The sequence below is a fragment of the Mus musculus genome, chromosome 5 (genome assembly GCF_000001635.26).
Source record: "Mus musculus strain C57BL/6J chromosome 5, GRCm38.p6 C57BL/6J".
NCBI classification, from domain to species: Eukaryota; Metazoa; Chordata; class Mammalia; order Rodentia; family Muridae; genus Mus; species Mus musculus.
Window position 1 is genome coordinate 3333672 of NC_000071.6, and position 15004 is coordinate 3348675.

General features: G+C 45.6%; 1 protein-coding gene and 1 long non-coding RNA gene across 7 annotated transcripts in view; one reads left to right on the top strand and one right to left on the bottom strand.

Annotated features, from left to right (window-relative positions):
• The window catches only part of Gm36470 (predicted gene, 36470), a 53580-nt gene extending 43692 nt beyond the window's left edge, over positions 1 to 9888 (bottom strand). For 4 of the 5 annotated variants that reach the window (NR_168896.1, NR_168897.1, NR_168895.1 and 1 more), the window contains exon 1: positions 7827 to 8581. This is a non-coding gene — a long non-coding RNA (predicted gene, 36470). Of the gene's footprint in view, positions 1 to 7826; positions 8582 to 9626 lie in introns of those variants that run through there. The other variant, NR_168898.1, reaches the window with a different exon arrangement.
• Positions 7333 to 15004, top strand: part of Cdk6 (cyclin-dependent kinase 6) — a 190005-nt gene continuing 182333 nt past the window's right edge. Inside the window, exons 1-2 of one of the 2 annotated variants that reach the window (XM_030254091.1) lie at positions 7333 to 7903; positions 10448 to 10928. In XM_030254091.1, coding sequence (XP_030109951.1) covers positions 10696 to 10928 — 233 coding nt within the window. In that variant the 5' untranslated portion in view covers positions 7333 to 7903; positions 10448 to 10695. Of the gene's footprint in view, positions 7904 to 10221; positions 10301 to 10447; positions 10929 to 15004 lie in introns of those variants that run through there. The other variant, NM_009873.3, reaches the window with a different exon arrangement.

The following is a 15004-nucleotide window of genomic DNA, read 5'->3' on the forward strand; positions in this document are numbered from 1 at the left end:
AACAAAACACAGCCTTTCAGATACCTGCCACAGCATGCAATCTAGGACAGGAAAGAAAGGTGTGTCCCAGAAGGTATAGCTCACTTCTGAGAAGGAAATTATCTGAGACCATCTATGTTTCTTATGACATTAAATCTTCCAGTAAATCTACATGCTGTTCACTGATTCTAGGCTAAGACTTAACCATAAATGTTGAAGTCTCCAGGACTCGTATACAAAGAGCCTTCCATCTTGGATACTCTGATGTGTACGGTCCTGTAAGTTCTATAGTACCTCTTAGTTGAGAACAGAAGTCCAGGAACTGTTCAGTGGGTACCTGGTACCCACAGACAGGGAAAGAGTGCTGTGAAGAAAATGGCTGATGAAGAACCATTGGGCATCTGTGCTGGCTACTCATGTCTTGACACAAGCTAGAGTTATCTGAACAGAGAGGCTCCATTGAGGAAAATGCCTCTGTAAGATCCAGCTGTAAGTCATTTTCTTAACTAGTAATTGATGGGGAGGGTCCAGCCCATGGTGGGTGGTGCCATCCCTGATCTGATGGTCCTGTGTTCTGTAGGAAAGCAGCCTGATCAAGCCATGAGGAGCAAGCCAACGAGCAGCACTGCTCCATGGCCTCTGCATCAGTTCCTGCCTTCAGGTTCCAGCCCTGTTTGAGTTCCTATCCTGACTTCCTTCAGTGATGAACAGTGAAAGCGCAAGCCAAATAAACTCTTTCCTCTCAACTTGCTTTTACATCACGGTATTTCATCACAGTAATAGAAACCCTAATCCAGCATCAAAGACAGAATCCAAGGAATAGGAAAAATACCAGGAATGGACTAGCCAATGCTCCCACCCCCACCCCATCCCCGAAAACATTTTGAGGAGAGAGTACGGAATAAGTAATAGAGTGTTTTCAGTTGGGCCAAGAAGATATGACAACGTTTAGGAAAGAGACGCACACAATGATAAACTGAGACATTTTAACTTCAAACAAGAAAAATGGGAGGTGACGTGGTGCCTATGCAGGAGCCCTTCATGGAGGCAGTACATTGGAGTGATTTTAGGACAAATTACAGAAAATACATCTAGATAAAAGGTCAGGCCGCCTCAATGTAGTCAGAAAAGCAAGCTTGGTACCACACAGGAGTAAGAAGGAGAGGAGGAGGCTAAAGAGATGGAGCAGTCCTGGGCAGAAATCCGAACAAGAAGATAAAAGTCTCTTCTCCATCCTCACATGTCCAGACACAGTGGGGGTTCTGTCAAGGCCTAAGTTAATTGAGATGTTTTCTGTTCTGGGGTGCTCCTCCTGCAGTGAACAGATGCTCCAACCTAGCTAAAAATATAATTTCCTATGAAATGGTTAGCTGACCCTAGAAGGAAAAAAAAAGACCAGCAACAGAGTTTGTGACCGGGATATTGATTTATACTAAGGCATATCAACTCTTTGATAAATGCAAAATACATCCAGCAGGTACTTCCCTGATACTCAGGCCAGCTTACTATGTCAGGTCGAGTATGTTTACCTTAATGGCTGAAGGAAACTGGGGGGTCTGAGAGGTTGCAAGATGGAATTAGACTCTATCAGTTCTAAAGTCCTTTGTTTCCCTTCCCTTCTCTTCTACAAACGACCTTAGAGCAGGTACATGGCCCGATGACGGACCGGAGAACAGGACCACAGGAGCGGAGAGAGGCATAGCTTCTTCCTCTACACATCCTGCAAGCAGCTTCTGAACAGCATTTTCTACAGCCCCTGGTATTACAGATGGCAGAAGCTTGTCAGACTCACAACTCTCAGACTCTCTGCAGACTGACTGCCACAATGCTTTAGATGCCTGCAGATGTCCTGTCCCCCAAGGTTGTGCTTCATGGTGCCCTGCAAAATCCCTATGCTCATCCGAGAGCCCTAACCCTCCAGGCCCTGGTTCTGAGTGCATTGCTGCCTTTTATCAAGTGTTAATAGCCATGACTGGTTATTTATCACACTTAGCTTTAGGCAAGTAAAGGTTCTCTTCCTTCTACATCACCAGTGAAAACACTGGTGCCCTAATCTTTTTCTAGAAGTCTTGATTTCTGTTTTGTCTTTACAATCCAGGCAGTTAAGTTAATGGGAACATGATATAATTAGCATTTGAAACTCAGGTACCTCTCTCTGTTGCTGACACTGGAACTTCATCCTCTGGTGTTACTGGTCTTTAGAGAATTTCTAAAAAATGGATGTGGAATGACAGCGTGTCATGTGTTAACACGCTGGAGAGGACCACAGCACTTTCAAGCTACATTAAAGAAATCCTTCTTGCTCTCGTCTCCTACTAACGAGGATCCGAAGGCTGGGTGACATACGTGTAGTCAACTCCAGATTGAACTACGGTCAATTCCAGATTTAGTTTCGGGTCTTCTGGTACCCAGACAGTGACCTACATCACACCTCTGTACATTCTCTTCAAAAATGTTTGTTTCCTCTCTCCCAACTGTTTTCATTTTAATCTTCCCGAATGATTAGCAAAGCTGGCTGGATAGAAAGTCAATGGAGACCAGCAAGGTTAAATGACTGGTCCCTAGCGGGTACAGTAACTATTACAGAAGAAGGAAGATTTAGGAATAAAAACAGATGTTTGCTGATTTTGAAGTCAAAGAGTCTAGATTTTTGGATTCTCTATAGTCACATTATTGGCAAATAAAATCAGCAGTATTTACAGGTTAGGATTATATAGTAGCTGATTTACTGTAGGGTTTTAAATTAGCTATTTATAAAATAATAGTTTGGTTGCAATTTTGAGGGCCAGAGAATGGAGAGATTTATCTAAAACCATTACCTTTTAGACAAAAATGTTTCAGTAACTAATACCTGTAAAACTTATTAATTTCACCTGCAGGTAGCAGAGGGACCTGGTTCTTTTTTTCTGTGTAAGAATGTATGATGTTGGTTCCTGATGTTTCAAATGTCACTGTAGATATGTTGTAACTATTCCAGCCTGTTGTGTGCCTGCTTGATCTGGTAACAAGCTCACAGGGACCATGGCTGCACATGACTGCATCCATTGTACATCTACCATGGCCAAGGCAAAAGCAGGAGGCAGAGGCTTGTCAAGACAAGGTGGATGCTCTATGGCTCTATGTTGTAGACCACAGAGCATCAAGTTTTTAGTGTCATAGAAGGCAAATGTCTTCAAGGGGTCAAAAAGGTATCGTCTAAGTGGGGGAATGTCAAAAACTTTCAGGAGGAGCTGAGCTTTGAAAGGATGGCAGGACTCAGGGAAGAGGGCTAAAAAAGGAAAGGGACCTCAGGCAGAAAAGATGGGCTTCTGAGGTCCTGAAATCAACGTGATGCCCCTTAGACTTTCTCAGAGCCCTCCGTGGTATTAAATTTATTTTTTTTCTTCTCATATATTTCCCTAAGAAAACAGAAGCTGTCCTGAAGAAGAGAGAATAAAAGATACAAAGCCACTTTTCCAGTAGGCAAAATTATATAAACTCTTTGTCTGGCACTGTAGCTGGGAACTGGACTACAACCCCATGAAGAAGTTTGAACAAGTTTATTTCCTTGCTCATCTGAGAAAGACCTCAGAGCAGGCACACATCCGAGGGGGCTGAAAACAAGAAGACAGAGGCGCAGACAGCTCCTTCCTCCACACATTCTGCAAGGGGTCTCTGAGCAGCATTTCTAACAGTTTGCAGATATGTCAAATCCCCTGAAGGCAGGTATGCTTCACAATGCCTTGAAAACTCCCTGTGCTCACCTGAGATCTCCAGCCCCAGTGGGCTGGTTCTGGGTATGCTACTGCAGTTTATCACATTTTATTTGTGATGGTTGACTCATTTGCCACACTTAGTTTCAAACAAATAACTAAAGGCTGATCCTCTCCTCTATCTGTGTTAAAACCAGATCCTCTCCTCTATCTGTGTTAAAATCATCACACCAACTGCTTATTGTGTTCTGACTGCCTGACATTCCCACAGTTTTGCAACAAATTATATTCTATATTATTTCCAGGAAAAACCCAAAATAAGACAACACAAAATAAGTCCCATGAATATGGATACGCACTCTATGCAGTCTTATTTAATAAGGCAGATTTAATTGTAGAATAGAAGAGGCACAGAGTTCCATTCACTTTGAAAGAATGGGGTTGCCTGGATACACCATACCTAGAGCACCAGGGCTGTATCCCTTGGCCCCACAACCTCAGCATGTGCCTCCTCCCTTTGCCCCTGCTGCCAAGCCATTCACAGACCTTTCTTCCTGGGTGACTTCTCTGTTTCTCTTCCTACTTCCCAGATCCCACTTCATCATACTGTATCTGCTAGTCTGGACCTTCTCTGCTGCATCTAAAGATGCTACATCAGAGCTACACACCTTTTAGCTCAACCAAAAACATCTCGAAAGACACAATCGTTAGGCCACATTTTTTCAATCAAATTTCAGATAATTAAGTTGGTGAAAACTGTCAGTATAAACAAAAAATGGCATGTATGCATTTTCAGTATGATCGGCGTGTCTTCTAAGGGTATTTTCATAATTACTTTTCAGATAGCCTAGATGTAAAACAGAATATTCCCAAAGAGAACAATGTCTGGGGATTTCTTCCTTAAATTCACAAACTACTACCTGTTATGTTTTCCCCTCTTCCTGGCAAATATGAAAATCTTTCCAAGTTAAACTGCTCAAATGCAATGCATTGGATCAAGTGTTACACTAAAAAGAGAAAAAAATTCAAGCAATTTCTACATCAACAGAATGTATTTAGTTAGTAGCTTGGATTTTAAAATTATTTCAAGTTCAGAATTTCTCAGTCTAAAAAGTTGGTAAAAGAAACAATTCTTCCTAAAATATTTATTAATCTTTCAATTTTACATTTGAAGGAAAAACTTAAGAAAATATCTTGGAAGTGTCCTAAGCAGGAAGAAGAATGCATTAAAACGTGCTGTGTTGTATTATATTGTTTCTAATAAAAAGTAAGTTCTTTCTGGTAATAATTTAACAAAAATAGATAACCTTCACATATGTATAGGAATTGGGTTAAAAGATAAAGTGATCCATTCCAAAGCCGTTAAACTAGAAATGCTGTTATCTAAATAGCAAACAGGTGAATTTTATAGACAGAAATACATTTATATGGAGCTTCAATTAAAATAATTGTGAAATGAATCAGAAGACCACATTTCCAAGTTTCTGCAAAGAAAGTTTACAACTCTGAAACCTGTCATAAACCAGGGTTTGCTTACAATTACAAAGTCTGTTACTTCTATTTTTTTAAATTACTAATTTCTTTAACAAGCTTAAAATTGTACATTAGAGCTTTATAAGTTTTAATTTTTATTCAAGGGAAAACAAAAAGTTACACAATTTGGCATAAAATTCCTCCCACATGACACATATCCTTTATGTAACACTAAACTCCCAGTTTAGAGATAAATTCATGAATTCTAAGAAATTCACAAAAATGATTTTGATTTGTAACTGTGGAATATGACAGGCAGTGTAAGTATAAAAACACTGGGTCCAGCCATGAGTCTTGAATGCTGTGTTTTCATGTGAAGGACACTCAACAAAGGAGTCTGACTTTGGTTCAGTTTGTAAACATTGCACAAATTTTGTTATGATAGCCTGTTGCCCACAGAGGAAGTTATCCATAAACAAAAACAACCTTATAGTTTATTATTTTAATGCAATCCATTGTAACTCTTCTTTGGCTTTGAATTTTTAACCAGCTGGTACTTAATGTGAACCATAACCAGGGAAAGTACACAATGCTAAATTAACATAAAACATACGTTGTAGCAGAAGAAAAAAGGGACACCGAGAGTGGTAAAATCTGGTACAGTCAGCTTCATTGGGTTGGTGAGTTGTTTTTGACATTGCCCAAGTGAGCTTGTAATCTAAACCATGACATTTCTTTCTCATCTGCTTGGTAACAGTTGTTTTCTAACACTATAATTAAAAAATACTACACAGTATAGAATAAACACTCTTATGTTATAAGCTATTTGCCACTTACTATTTTTTGAATAAATTATTTACTTAAATGAATACATGACACCATTTGCTTGCTCCTGCAGCTATTTATTGACTATTATTTTTAGATAAGATAAGCATATTAATTACCAGCAAATAAATTGTTTTAAAAAGCATTGCTAAGTGTGAACAGTCATCAAAATGAGGGAGGCTCTCACTTGTATCTTCAGCTAACAGCCTAGTGATTGGTAGTGATGCTTTTATAAGTATAAAATCTAATAATTTGCTTTGTATATGGGATATGTCTGAAACCATAAATAAAATTTGCTCAGAAACTGGGCTTTATTTTAGAAGATGGGCTCAAACACAAAATGTGTTTTATAAGTTAAGTTTAAAGGCATATCATTACTCAGTTTTATTATTTAAAAAAATTACTACAATGCATCTGTTGGAAAAAAACTGTTTGTGGTTTTCTATAGCAACCTTTATTCCTTTAACCTTGTTTCATATTGCAACAGAATTAATTTTAAAAAGGAAAAAAAAACCTATGGTGACATTAGTAACATGGTATAATATAAAAACATTCTTACAAGCAATATTTCCAATTTAAACAGAATTTTGTTGATTTTGCTACAAAGTACAGAAATTGCCCCTCCTGTACTTTCTCTCTCTCTCTTGATTTAACATGTTTAAAAGTTTTGAGATATACAGATACAGATTTGGGGAAACATTGAATTATATTCAAAGACAGCTATTTTCTTTTACTCCTTGTAGAAAGTCTTGAAGACCTTTCCTCCCCTTCACCAAAATTCTCATTCTCACCTAAAGCAACTGCATCCATTTTTCCTCAGGTAAAAGAGACATTCTTACAAAGGTTCAAATTTCAAAGTCCCCCAAAAAAGCACTTAAATTAAGCACTCGTCTTTATGTGTGCACGTGTCTGCTATTTTGCAGTAATTTTTAATACTGAAATTGAATCTTTTTAGCTCTCCAGAAATACCTTGGTGAGTCCTCAACAGTTTCTATCCACTTAATAATTGTGACCCCGCCAGCCCCTTCAAATAGATCGTTAATCACAAGTGTGCTTGGCCATTCCCAAAACGTAGCCTCTGTCCAAAAAGGAAAAGATAGGGCTTTGTGAGGCAGAAAGGAAGTGAGAGAAAACAAAACAAATGTAGCTCAAGCTGAAAGTGAAAAGCGCTTGGACAGATTGGTATTTTGTTTTCTGTACGGCATCCTGCCAATCGTCTCCCCCTTCCCCCCCACTCCTCAATAAGGTCCTGTTTTTGCGTGTATGAAAATGTTATCTACCACCCCACGGAACCCCCATAAGTACTGTTGCTTTATTTTGTTTTCATCTGTCCTCATCAGACTGATACCCGTCCCCGTTCCCCCCCGCCCCCGCCGCCTCACCCTGTCAACACCCCAACTCTGGGGGACCTTAGGTGCAGACCCCCGATGCAGACCCCCGACGCCGCATCCCACTGGATCCCTTTTACGCCACTTATTTTCAGTCGCGAGATTCCCCCACTAGAGTGGTTGCAGTGAGAACCGGAAATTTTCATTTAACTCTCCCCCGCCCTCCGGGCCCCCAGTTCGGAGCCGATCGCTGGGGAGCACAGCCAGGGCCCGGCCGGGCCTTGCTCGCTTGCTCCGGAAGGTTTTAATTTGCACACTCGCCTCCGGGTGGTTCTCGGGCCCCGAGGCTCGCAGGTCCCCCGCCCCGCAGTCCTCCACTCGGGCCCCCAGCCGCGGCCAGAGCCCCGAGGCCCCCGAGCCTCCCCGGCTCCCCCTCGGGCGGCGCCCTCCGCCGTCCCTCCGCCCTCCACCGCTGTGCCCACCCCCTACCCGCAGAGCGCTGCTCGCCTGGGCCGCAGTAGTCAGTTACCTGCTCCGCGGGGCGAACACGTGCGGGGGCAGACAGACACTCCAGCTTCACAGGAGGCCGGCGTCCCTGGACCGCAGGTAAGGGGCCACGGACTCACGTGGGTGGGCTGAGGGGCGAGGGTCTCCGACAAGGATCGGAGTGGGTGAGAGTAACGGGGTGTAGGGGGCTGTGTGGCCCCTCGGAATCCGCTTGGGTTAACCCCTTAGGAGTTGAGACTGGGTAGGTTATGGGGGCCACCTAGAGCTAGAGATCTCCAGAGGAACCTCCCACAGCGGGGACACCCCGACACTAGAGTCCTATGCCAGTTTGAACAGATTTCATGCGTAAAATACCCATACGTTCACTTTTCATCGAGCTTCCCCAAACTGACTCTACTTGGACAGTCACATTTAAAATTGAACGTGCACCGTCTGGGTGGGATTCCGTGCTGTAGAGTGTGTTTCCGCGCCCCCACGCTCATTTTCCCTGTGCAAGTTCCCTCTGTAACCTCCCGAGGGGTGTGGGTATGGGCCCCATCTTCCCAATTAAGGAGTAAAACGTTCGCCCAGGCTTCCTGCTTGGCGACCCCTCTGGCGCGTTATGCACGGAGTAGTGCACACAGCCCACCGGGGTTGAAGCCCCGCAAGCGTGCACTCTTGCTTCAAGTCCCAAGTTTACTTTTCTTATTTAAAGCTTTGCAGTTCAAATGCACACCCTGGGCAGGAGCAGCCCGGGGCTCGGCGGCGCACTCGTCCTGTGCACGTGGGCGTATCTGCGCGGGCGCATCTGCGTTTGCGCACACGCGCGGGTCGGGGTCCCGCGGGCGGCCTCCCCTTACTGCGCTGGTGGCGACCCTTGCGGCGTTTGGCAAGGCTTCGGGAGAGGCTCATGAAGGATTTCATTGAGTGCTAAGACAGAGATCAGAGACAGAAAGCAGAAGGAGGCGGCTGCAGCCTTTGTAGTCGCGGAGGAATGCGGAAATGTTGAAGCGCTATGTCAAACTTTTTTGAAATGGGGTCAAGTCACATTCAGCCAGCGTGGGAAAGCAACAACAACTACGAAAAAGTGGAGGAGGGGAGGGGGCTAGGCACCGCCGCTCCGGTCCGGGGGGTGTAGGCCCGCGGGGGTGGGACGGCTGCCCCCTCCTGGAGCCTAGGCTGGACACCGGCAGAGGGGGAGGGCGGGCGCCAAGGCCGTTGCTCCCGCTACCTGTGTGGCCCTCGACCTGGCTCGGACCCCCGGGTGAGGGCTGGAGGGTCCTTTCCGCAGCTTTTTAGGAAAGCTCTCAAAGGAACGGGGAGTGGCCCTGCCTTGGCCGGGCGGTGCTATGCTGGCATCCAGTGGGGGTCGCTCCATGTGTTCTTTAATACCAGGCAGAAGAGCGTGGTGGTGGGGGGGATGGGTACGGGGCAGGTAAACGCATGCAGACCGTTCCGGACACGCGGCTGTGGTGGAACAAGGTCCAGCCCAGACTAAGGCCGCTGTGGGACGGGAAGGCTCACTCGGTCATCCCTAAACAACAGAACGGGGAGGGGGCGCCCGACCGCGCGCGTGGGACCTAGCCTCTGGCCTTTGGAGAACAGAGCGACTGTCTCAGCTACCGACATTCAGCCGCCCAGGATACCGGGCGGGGATTCGGAAGTCTCGACACAAGGGCAGCCCCTTCTCACACCGGGGAGACCTACGTTTACTGCCCCCTACCCCCACCGTCGTAAGGGCGGTTGCTTTTGCACGGCTTGAAAACTTAAGGACCAGTCCCGATTAGCTAGCAAAGTCCCGAAGTTACTTTTTCAGGACAGGACGAGTGAAAGTGTGACGTACCTTCCTTTCCCACATCCTTCGGATCTTTGTGTTTGTGTATGTGTGAGGTGGGGAGCACGACACTACTCCCCTTCCAGGACCCCTCGCTCTCCCACCTCTAGTAGCCCCAGCCCTCCCCTACCAGATGGTCTGTCCTCGCTGAGTTTCCACCAGGGAGGTCCTCCGAATCGGAGGCAGAATTTCGTCTCCCACTAAGCTTGCCATACCCCAAAGACCATTTGTGAGAGCGAGTCCCTTTCAAATGTCTCCCTGTAGAAAAACTGAAAGTAGAAAAGAAAGGAAGCAATTTCCGAGCAGATGTCTGACCACCCCTACTCGCATACTCGCAGCATCGGGTTACAGGGTTCTAGGAGCCCCAACCCCGTTCTGCGGCCCCACGTGGGTGAACCCCCGGTGCTTTTACGCCAGCTTCCGAACTCCCCCAGGTCGCCCCATACCCTGCACGACCAGGCCCCTGGAGTCAGGGAGGGCAGCGGAGAACAATAATATAGGTATAAATATTGAGCCGTGACATTGACGCGCCCGGCGCCTCCCCTCCCCCGCGCTCCGGGCACACTCTGGGCTGCTCGGCACGCCCCCTCTCGTCCCGCTGCGTCCCGCGCTGCGCTCATCCCCGAGGGGCCCCAGCAACCTCTCCTTCGTGAAGACTGCACGAGCCCTGCTGTGGAAGAAAAGTAACTTGGTTTTTCTCCGAGAAACCCGGCCCGATTAGGCAACCAGTGCGAGTAGAGGGAGGAGGAGAGGAGCTGGTGGAACCCTGTGGAAGTCTCCCGGGCAGTCTGATCACACTTTCTCCTTGTCCTCCGGTCTCCTCCTCCTAGGTGCAGAGATTGTGGGCAGACTATGTAATCGCTGCGGAGGGGGAAGAGGAGGGATCGGCGCTCTCCTGCGGCGGCGGCGCGGCGACTCGGCTAGGCGGAGTTTCGCAGCGGCTGCGCCCGGCTTGCACCCGCGGGCGAGAAGGTCGGTCCGTCTAGCCCGGCGGCCGCGAGTCCGACTCCCCGAGGCGTGTAAGGCAGCGAGTGAGCACCCCGGTTCCACTGTGCCGCACCCGCAGCCTGAAGCCAGCATGGAGAAGGACAGCCTGAGTCGCGCCGATCAGCAGTATGAGTGCGTGGCGGAGATCGGCGAAGGCGCCTATGGGAAGGTGTTCAAGGCCCGCGACCTGAAGAACGGCGGCCGCTTCGTGGCTCTGAAGCGCGTGCGAGTGCAGACCAGTGAGGAGGGCATGCCGCTCTCCACCATCCGCGAGGTGGCGGTGCTGAGGCACCTGGAGACCTTCGAGCACCCCAACGTGGTCAGGTGAGCCGGGAGCCCTGGCTATGGGGTCCGGGAAGGTGCTGGGCAAGGGGCGGCTGGTGGCCCAACTAAAGTTAAGAGTTGAGTTTCCCCAGATAAAACCGGTGACTCTGTTAGACAGGGCAGAAAAAGAGACCTGCGGTGGCTTCCGGGCAGCCAAGCTATTCTGAAGAGCTTTCGCTCTGCGTGCCCCAAGGGTTCCGGGGGGGCGTTGGGTGTCTTTTAGGGACAAAACCAGACAATCCCTCCAGCCCTTACTTAACTTTCCCCGTCGGTGGGGGGATTTTTGAGAGACAGAGTGAGATAGTTATCCAGCTTGCAGATAATTAGAAGGAAACTTTAAGGGTGGAGCATAATGTAAATAAAGTTTAAGAAATGTGTAAGAATGTGTTTGCCAATCAAACCCACAGTGGTGACTTTTTTTTTATAGTTGTAGAATGGTTTCTGATGGTCTTAGAAGTTCAGAAGTTTAGACTCTGACACCTAGTGTTAAACATTGTTTGAAAAATGTCTTTCAAGGCTGGGTACTGGGAACACTGAACCAGGAAGATCCAGAGTTCAAGACCCTCCTGAGCTACAAAAGACCCTGTCTGAGAAAAGAAAGGGAGGGAGAGTGGGTGGTAGGGTGGAGGGCGATTGCTTCTCAAAGGGTTTTCTGATTGTATCATTTAGTATCTGTGGACTGGTATGATCTGACTTAGAATGCCTCTCTCATTGGTTAGATGTGAGTCTGTGCTTTAGATTTTAAAGCCTCTGTTTTCCCTGGAAGAGTTGTGCAGGTGGGTGGGGGAGGCATTCCTAACCCAGTCTCCTGTGACTGAAGATAATGGTGTTTTCTCGAAGATGCTGGGATTTCCCCATTGTGCCTTTTCTCATTCTCTTTTTTTAAACAGATGCATAGCTGGAAGTTAAAAGGGAATGCACAGACTTTTCTACAAATTAGGTGATGAGTTAACATTCTCAGCTCTTCTTTTTAGAGGGATGATCTTGGCGTCTTCATCCTGTCTTCTCATTCCTGTAGGGATTCCTTACAACAAATATGTGCCTACTGTATGCCCTGGGATGAAGTTATGTAAATAAGAACAGCTAAATATTTTTGTAAAAGGCAAACAATGTAACATTAGTCATCAAAAAGGAGCGACCCGAGACTGACCTTTGAAATACCAAGCCCTCTAGGACTCAGAGTCTACAGAATCTTCCTGGGAGGTGGTTGTTAAAGGGCTTTTAACTCCTCTACTAGGCTGGGTGTTCGTTTTGTTTTTTGTTTTTTGTTTTTTTTTCTGTTTATTTATTTGTTTGTTTGTCTTTTGGTGGGGTTGGGTTTTTTGTTTTTGTTTTGTTTTTGTTTTTGTTTTTTGCTAGCACTTTGTTCCCAATATAATCAGACTCACAAGTGAATCATACTACATAAATAAGTAAAAAGCCAATGTAAATAAAGGGCCGCCATTATACCTATGCTTTAGTTGGGTGGCAGGGGTATGTGGGGTGCAACAGCAAAAGATAATGAGACGAGGGAGAATGAGTCTTCTAGAAAGTCAGGTTTTACTAAAAGTGGATTACTGTCTGTCTGTCTGTCTGTCTGTCTGTGTCTTGCACTTCAGAGAGGTCTGTGATCCTGAAAGTTGCCTGCTGGCTCAGAGTCATTCACTACCCTAGAGGATCACTATAGCTGTAGGAAAGGATGACTTTCAACATTAGAATTTAATATCAAATTTCGTTTGTCTGTTACCTGTGGGGTGTCCAGATAAAAGGTAATAATCATATATGTAAATAAAAAGTAGCATTCCTCCAAACAAACACCCTTGTATAACCAATCATTGAGTGCAGTTCAATACAAGTCCCTGTAACAGAAGAGTTTTGGCTAGCTCGCTCACCCTGTTCTCCTGTTTTATCCTCCTGTGACTGGTGTGTCTCTAGATGGTTTTTAGTTGATCCCACAGTGGGATTTTGAATTGTGAGTTCAGGAGCATCTGCTTATATGCAAAAAGAAGATGCGCTTTCTAAATTTATTTTACCTCGTTTGACACCTGCCTACTTAGAGTTGTGAGGATAAAGCAAGAGCATAGGTGAAAATCCTCTAAATTTAAAGCCACCTCAGGCACTGGATATGTCAGAGATAATCAGATCCTTGGCCTAGAACAGGTCCCCGGGAAGGCATAATTCTCTGTCTGACATTATTACAGAACAAATCAGATTCCTGTTTAGACACAGCAAGACTTGTGTAAGTCCAGCTTGGTGAGTTTTTTTTTTTTTATATGAATATGGGAGAGGGCCTATGTACAGAGGCAGAAGACCTGTGTCATCGAAGCCCACCCCAGCATGGGTGACAGCTCACAAGGCTGAGACCCTAGAGCATACTGCACACTTGCAGTTAGCTTACCAGATTGGAGATTGAGTCTTCCAGGAACCTCCATTGGTTTCAGTCTCTTCCAGGCAGCTAGGCTGGTTTCTGCGTTTCGTCTGCTCTGAGTTATTTGCAGATGTGACTCTGCTCTTTTGAGAGGGACACTCATCTCTTATTTGCTTATATGGCAAGGAGAAGCCTAGTGAATCTGCTTAGTTTCAGGGACTTCCTGAAACCCTATTCTGAATTGTTTACTTTCCTGCTTAAGGAGCTTCCTGTCACATGGGATGTTTTAATCTTGGAGGAGACTGTTACACACCAGGGACCAAGAAGCTACTTGGGCACCCATACCCTGAATTTGTCAGCAAAGAAAATTGATTGACTATGCGATGAGATTAGTGAAATGACCCTGTGTTTAACTAATAACATCATCCTCACAAGCCGCCACCTCTGTCACCTTTGGTTTTCTTCCTAGTTTTCTCCACTACCCATCCACCACTCCTGCCCCCAACGACATATGTGGCTAAACTAGAAATTCTTACTGTAGAGGTTTGTGTTTTTAGGGACAGTCTTAGGAAGTCAAAGATAAGCGACAGTTCTTTTCCTTCCAAGGGAGAATGTCAAAACTGAGCCCCTGAACCTGTAATTTGTTGTCTTTCCTGGGGTAAGTTTTATATTCATAAGCCCGGGTTTTTAAAGATTGCTTAAAAGGGCAGATGCTTTTTTAAGTGCCTTCCAGCCATAAGTAATTGATCATAATTACAGTCCCTACCCACGTGTAGTTAAGCCTCTAAGCTTGAAGGAGCACAATAAACATATTAGTTTTTTCAAAGGTTTAAGACTTAATTTTTATGGATTTACCAGAAAGACAGACTTGTTTTTGTGGGTGTGAAGCCCCCCCCCCCCAAGCTTGCAAAGCACCACTGACTTCACATTCTTTCTTACCTGGTGTGTCCCAGGCTTGATGAGCCAATAGTGTCCTGCACACAGATTCGCTCTAGTTTTACGGTTCGTAATCTTGAGTTCTGGAGCCTTTGTCAGAATAAGTGTATACAGACGGAGTGTTTCCATTCCACAGATTTTGTTTGCCATCCTGAACCAAGACACAGAGATGGAGTAAAACTTGTTTTATCAGCAGTTTGTTTGTGCACCAAGTATATATTGAGGGGTTACCATGTGCTGGACAGCTTCTAGAAAAAAGACACAGGGTAGGGAAGTGAATGAGTCAGAGGGAATTCCTAAGCTTCTGAACTGTCTCTTGTTTGTTTTTGTGTTTTGTTTTGTTTTGTTTTTATTTGAGACAAGGTTAGTCTGCGTAGCTCTGGCTGTCCTGAACTGTCTTCTGTAGGCAAGGCTCTAACTCAAATCTGCCTGCCTCTGCTGCCAAATGCCAAGATTAAAGGTGTGCACTACTTCACCTGGCTAGCTTGTTGGCATTTTTTATTTTTAAAAATCTTTTAAAATGTATTTGTCTAAGCAAGGCATGGTGATGCATGCTCATAATACTAGAACTCGGGAGGCAGGAGAGGCAGAAGGTCAGGGTCATTCCAGCTGCTTGGCAAGTTCGAATCCAGCATGAGCTTCAGGAGACCGTCTCCTCTTTATTTCAGTTATTACTTCCCTCAGTTAACCTGCCCAGCTTTACAAAGCCGTGCTTATGCTTGTGACAGTTTAGTTACAGGAATTTGCCAATTGGGTAGATGAGACACGCAGAACACTAGTCAGAGTTACTCGA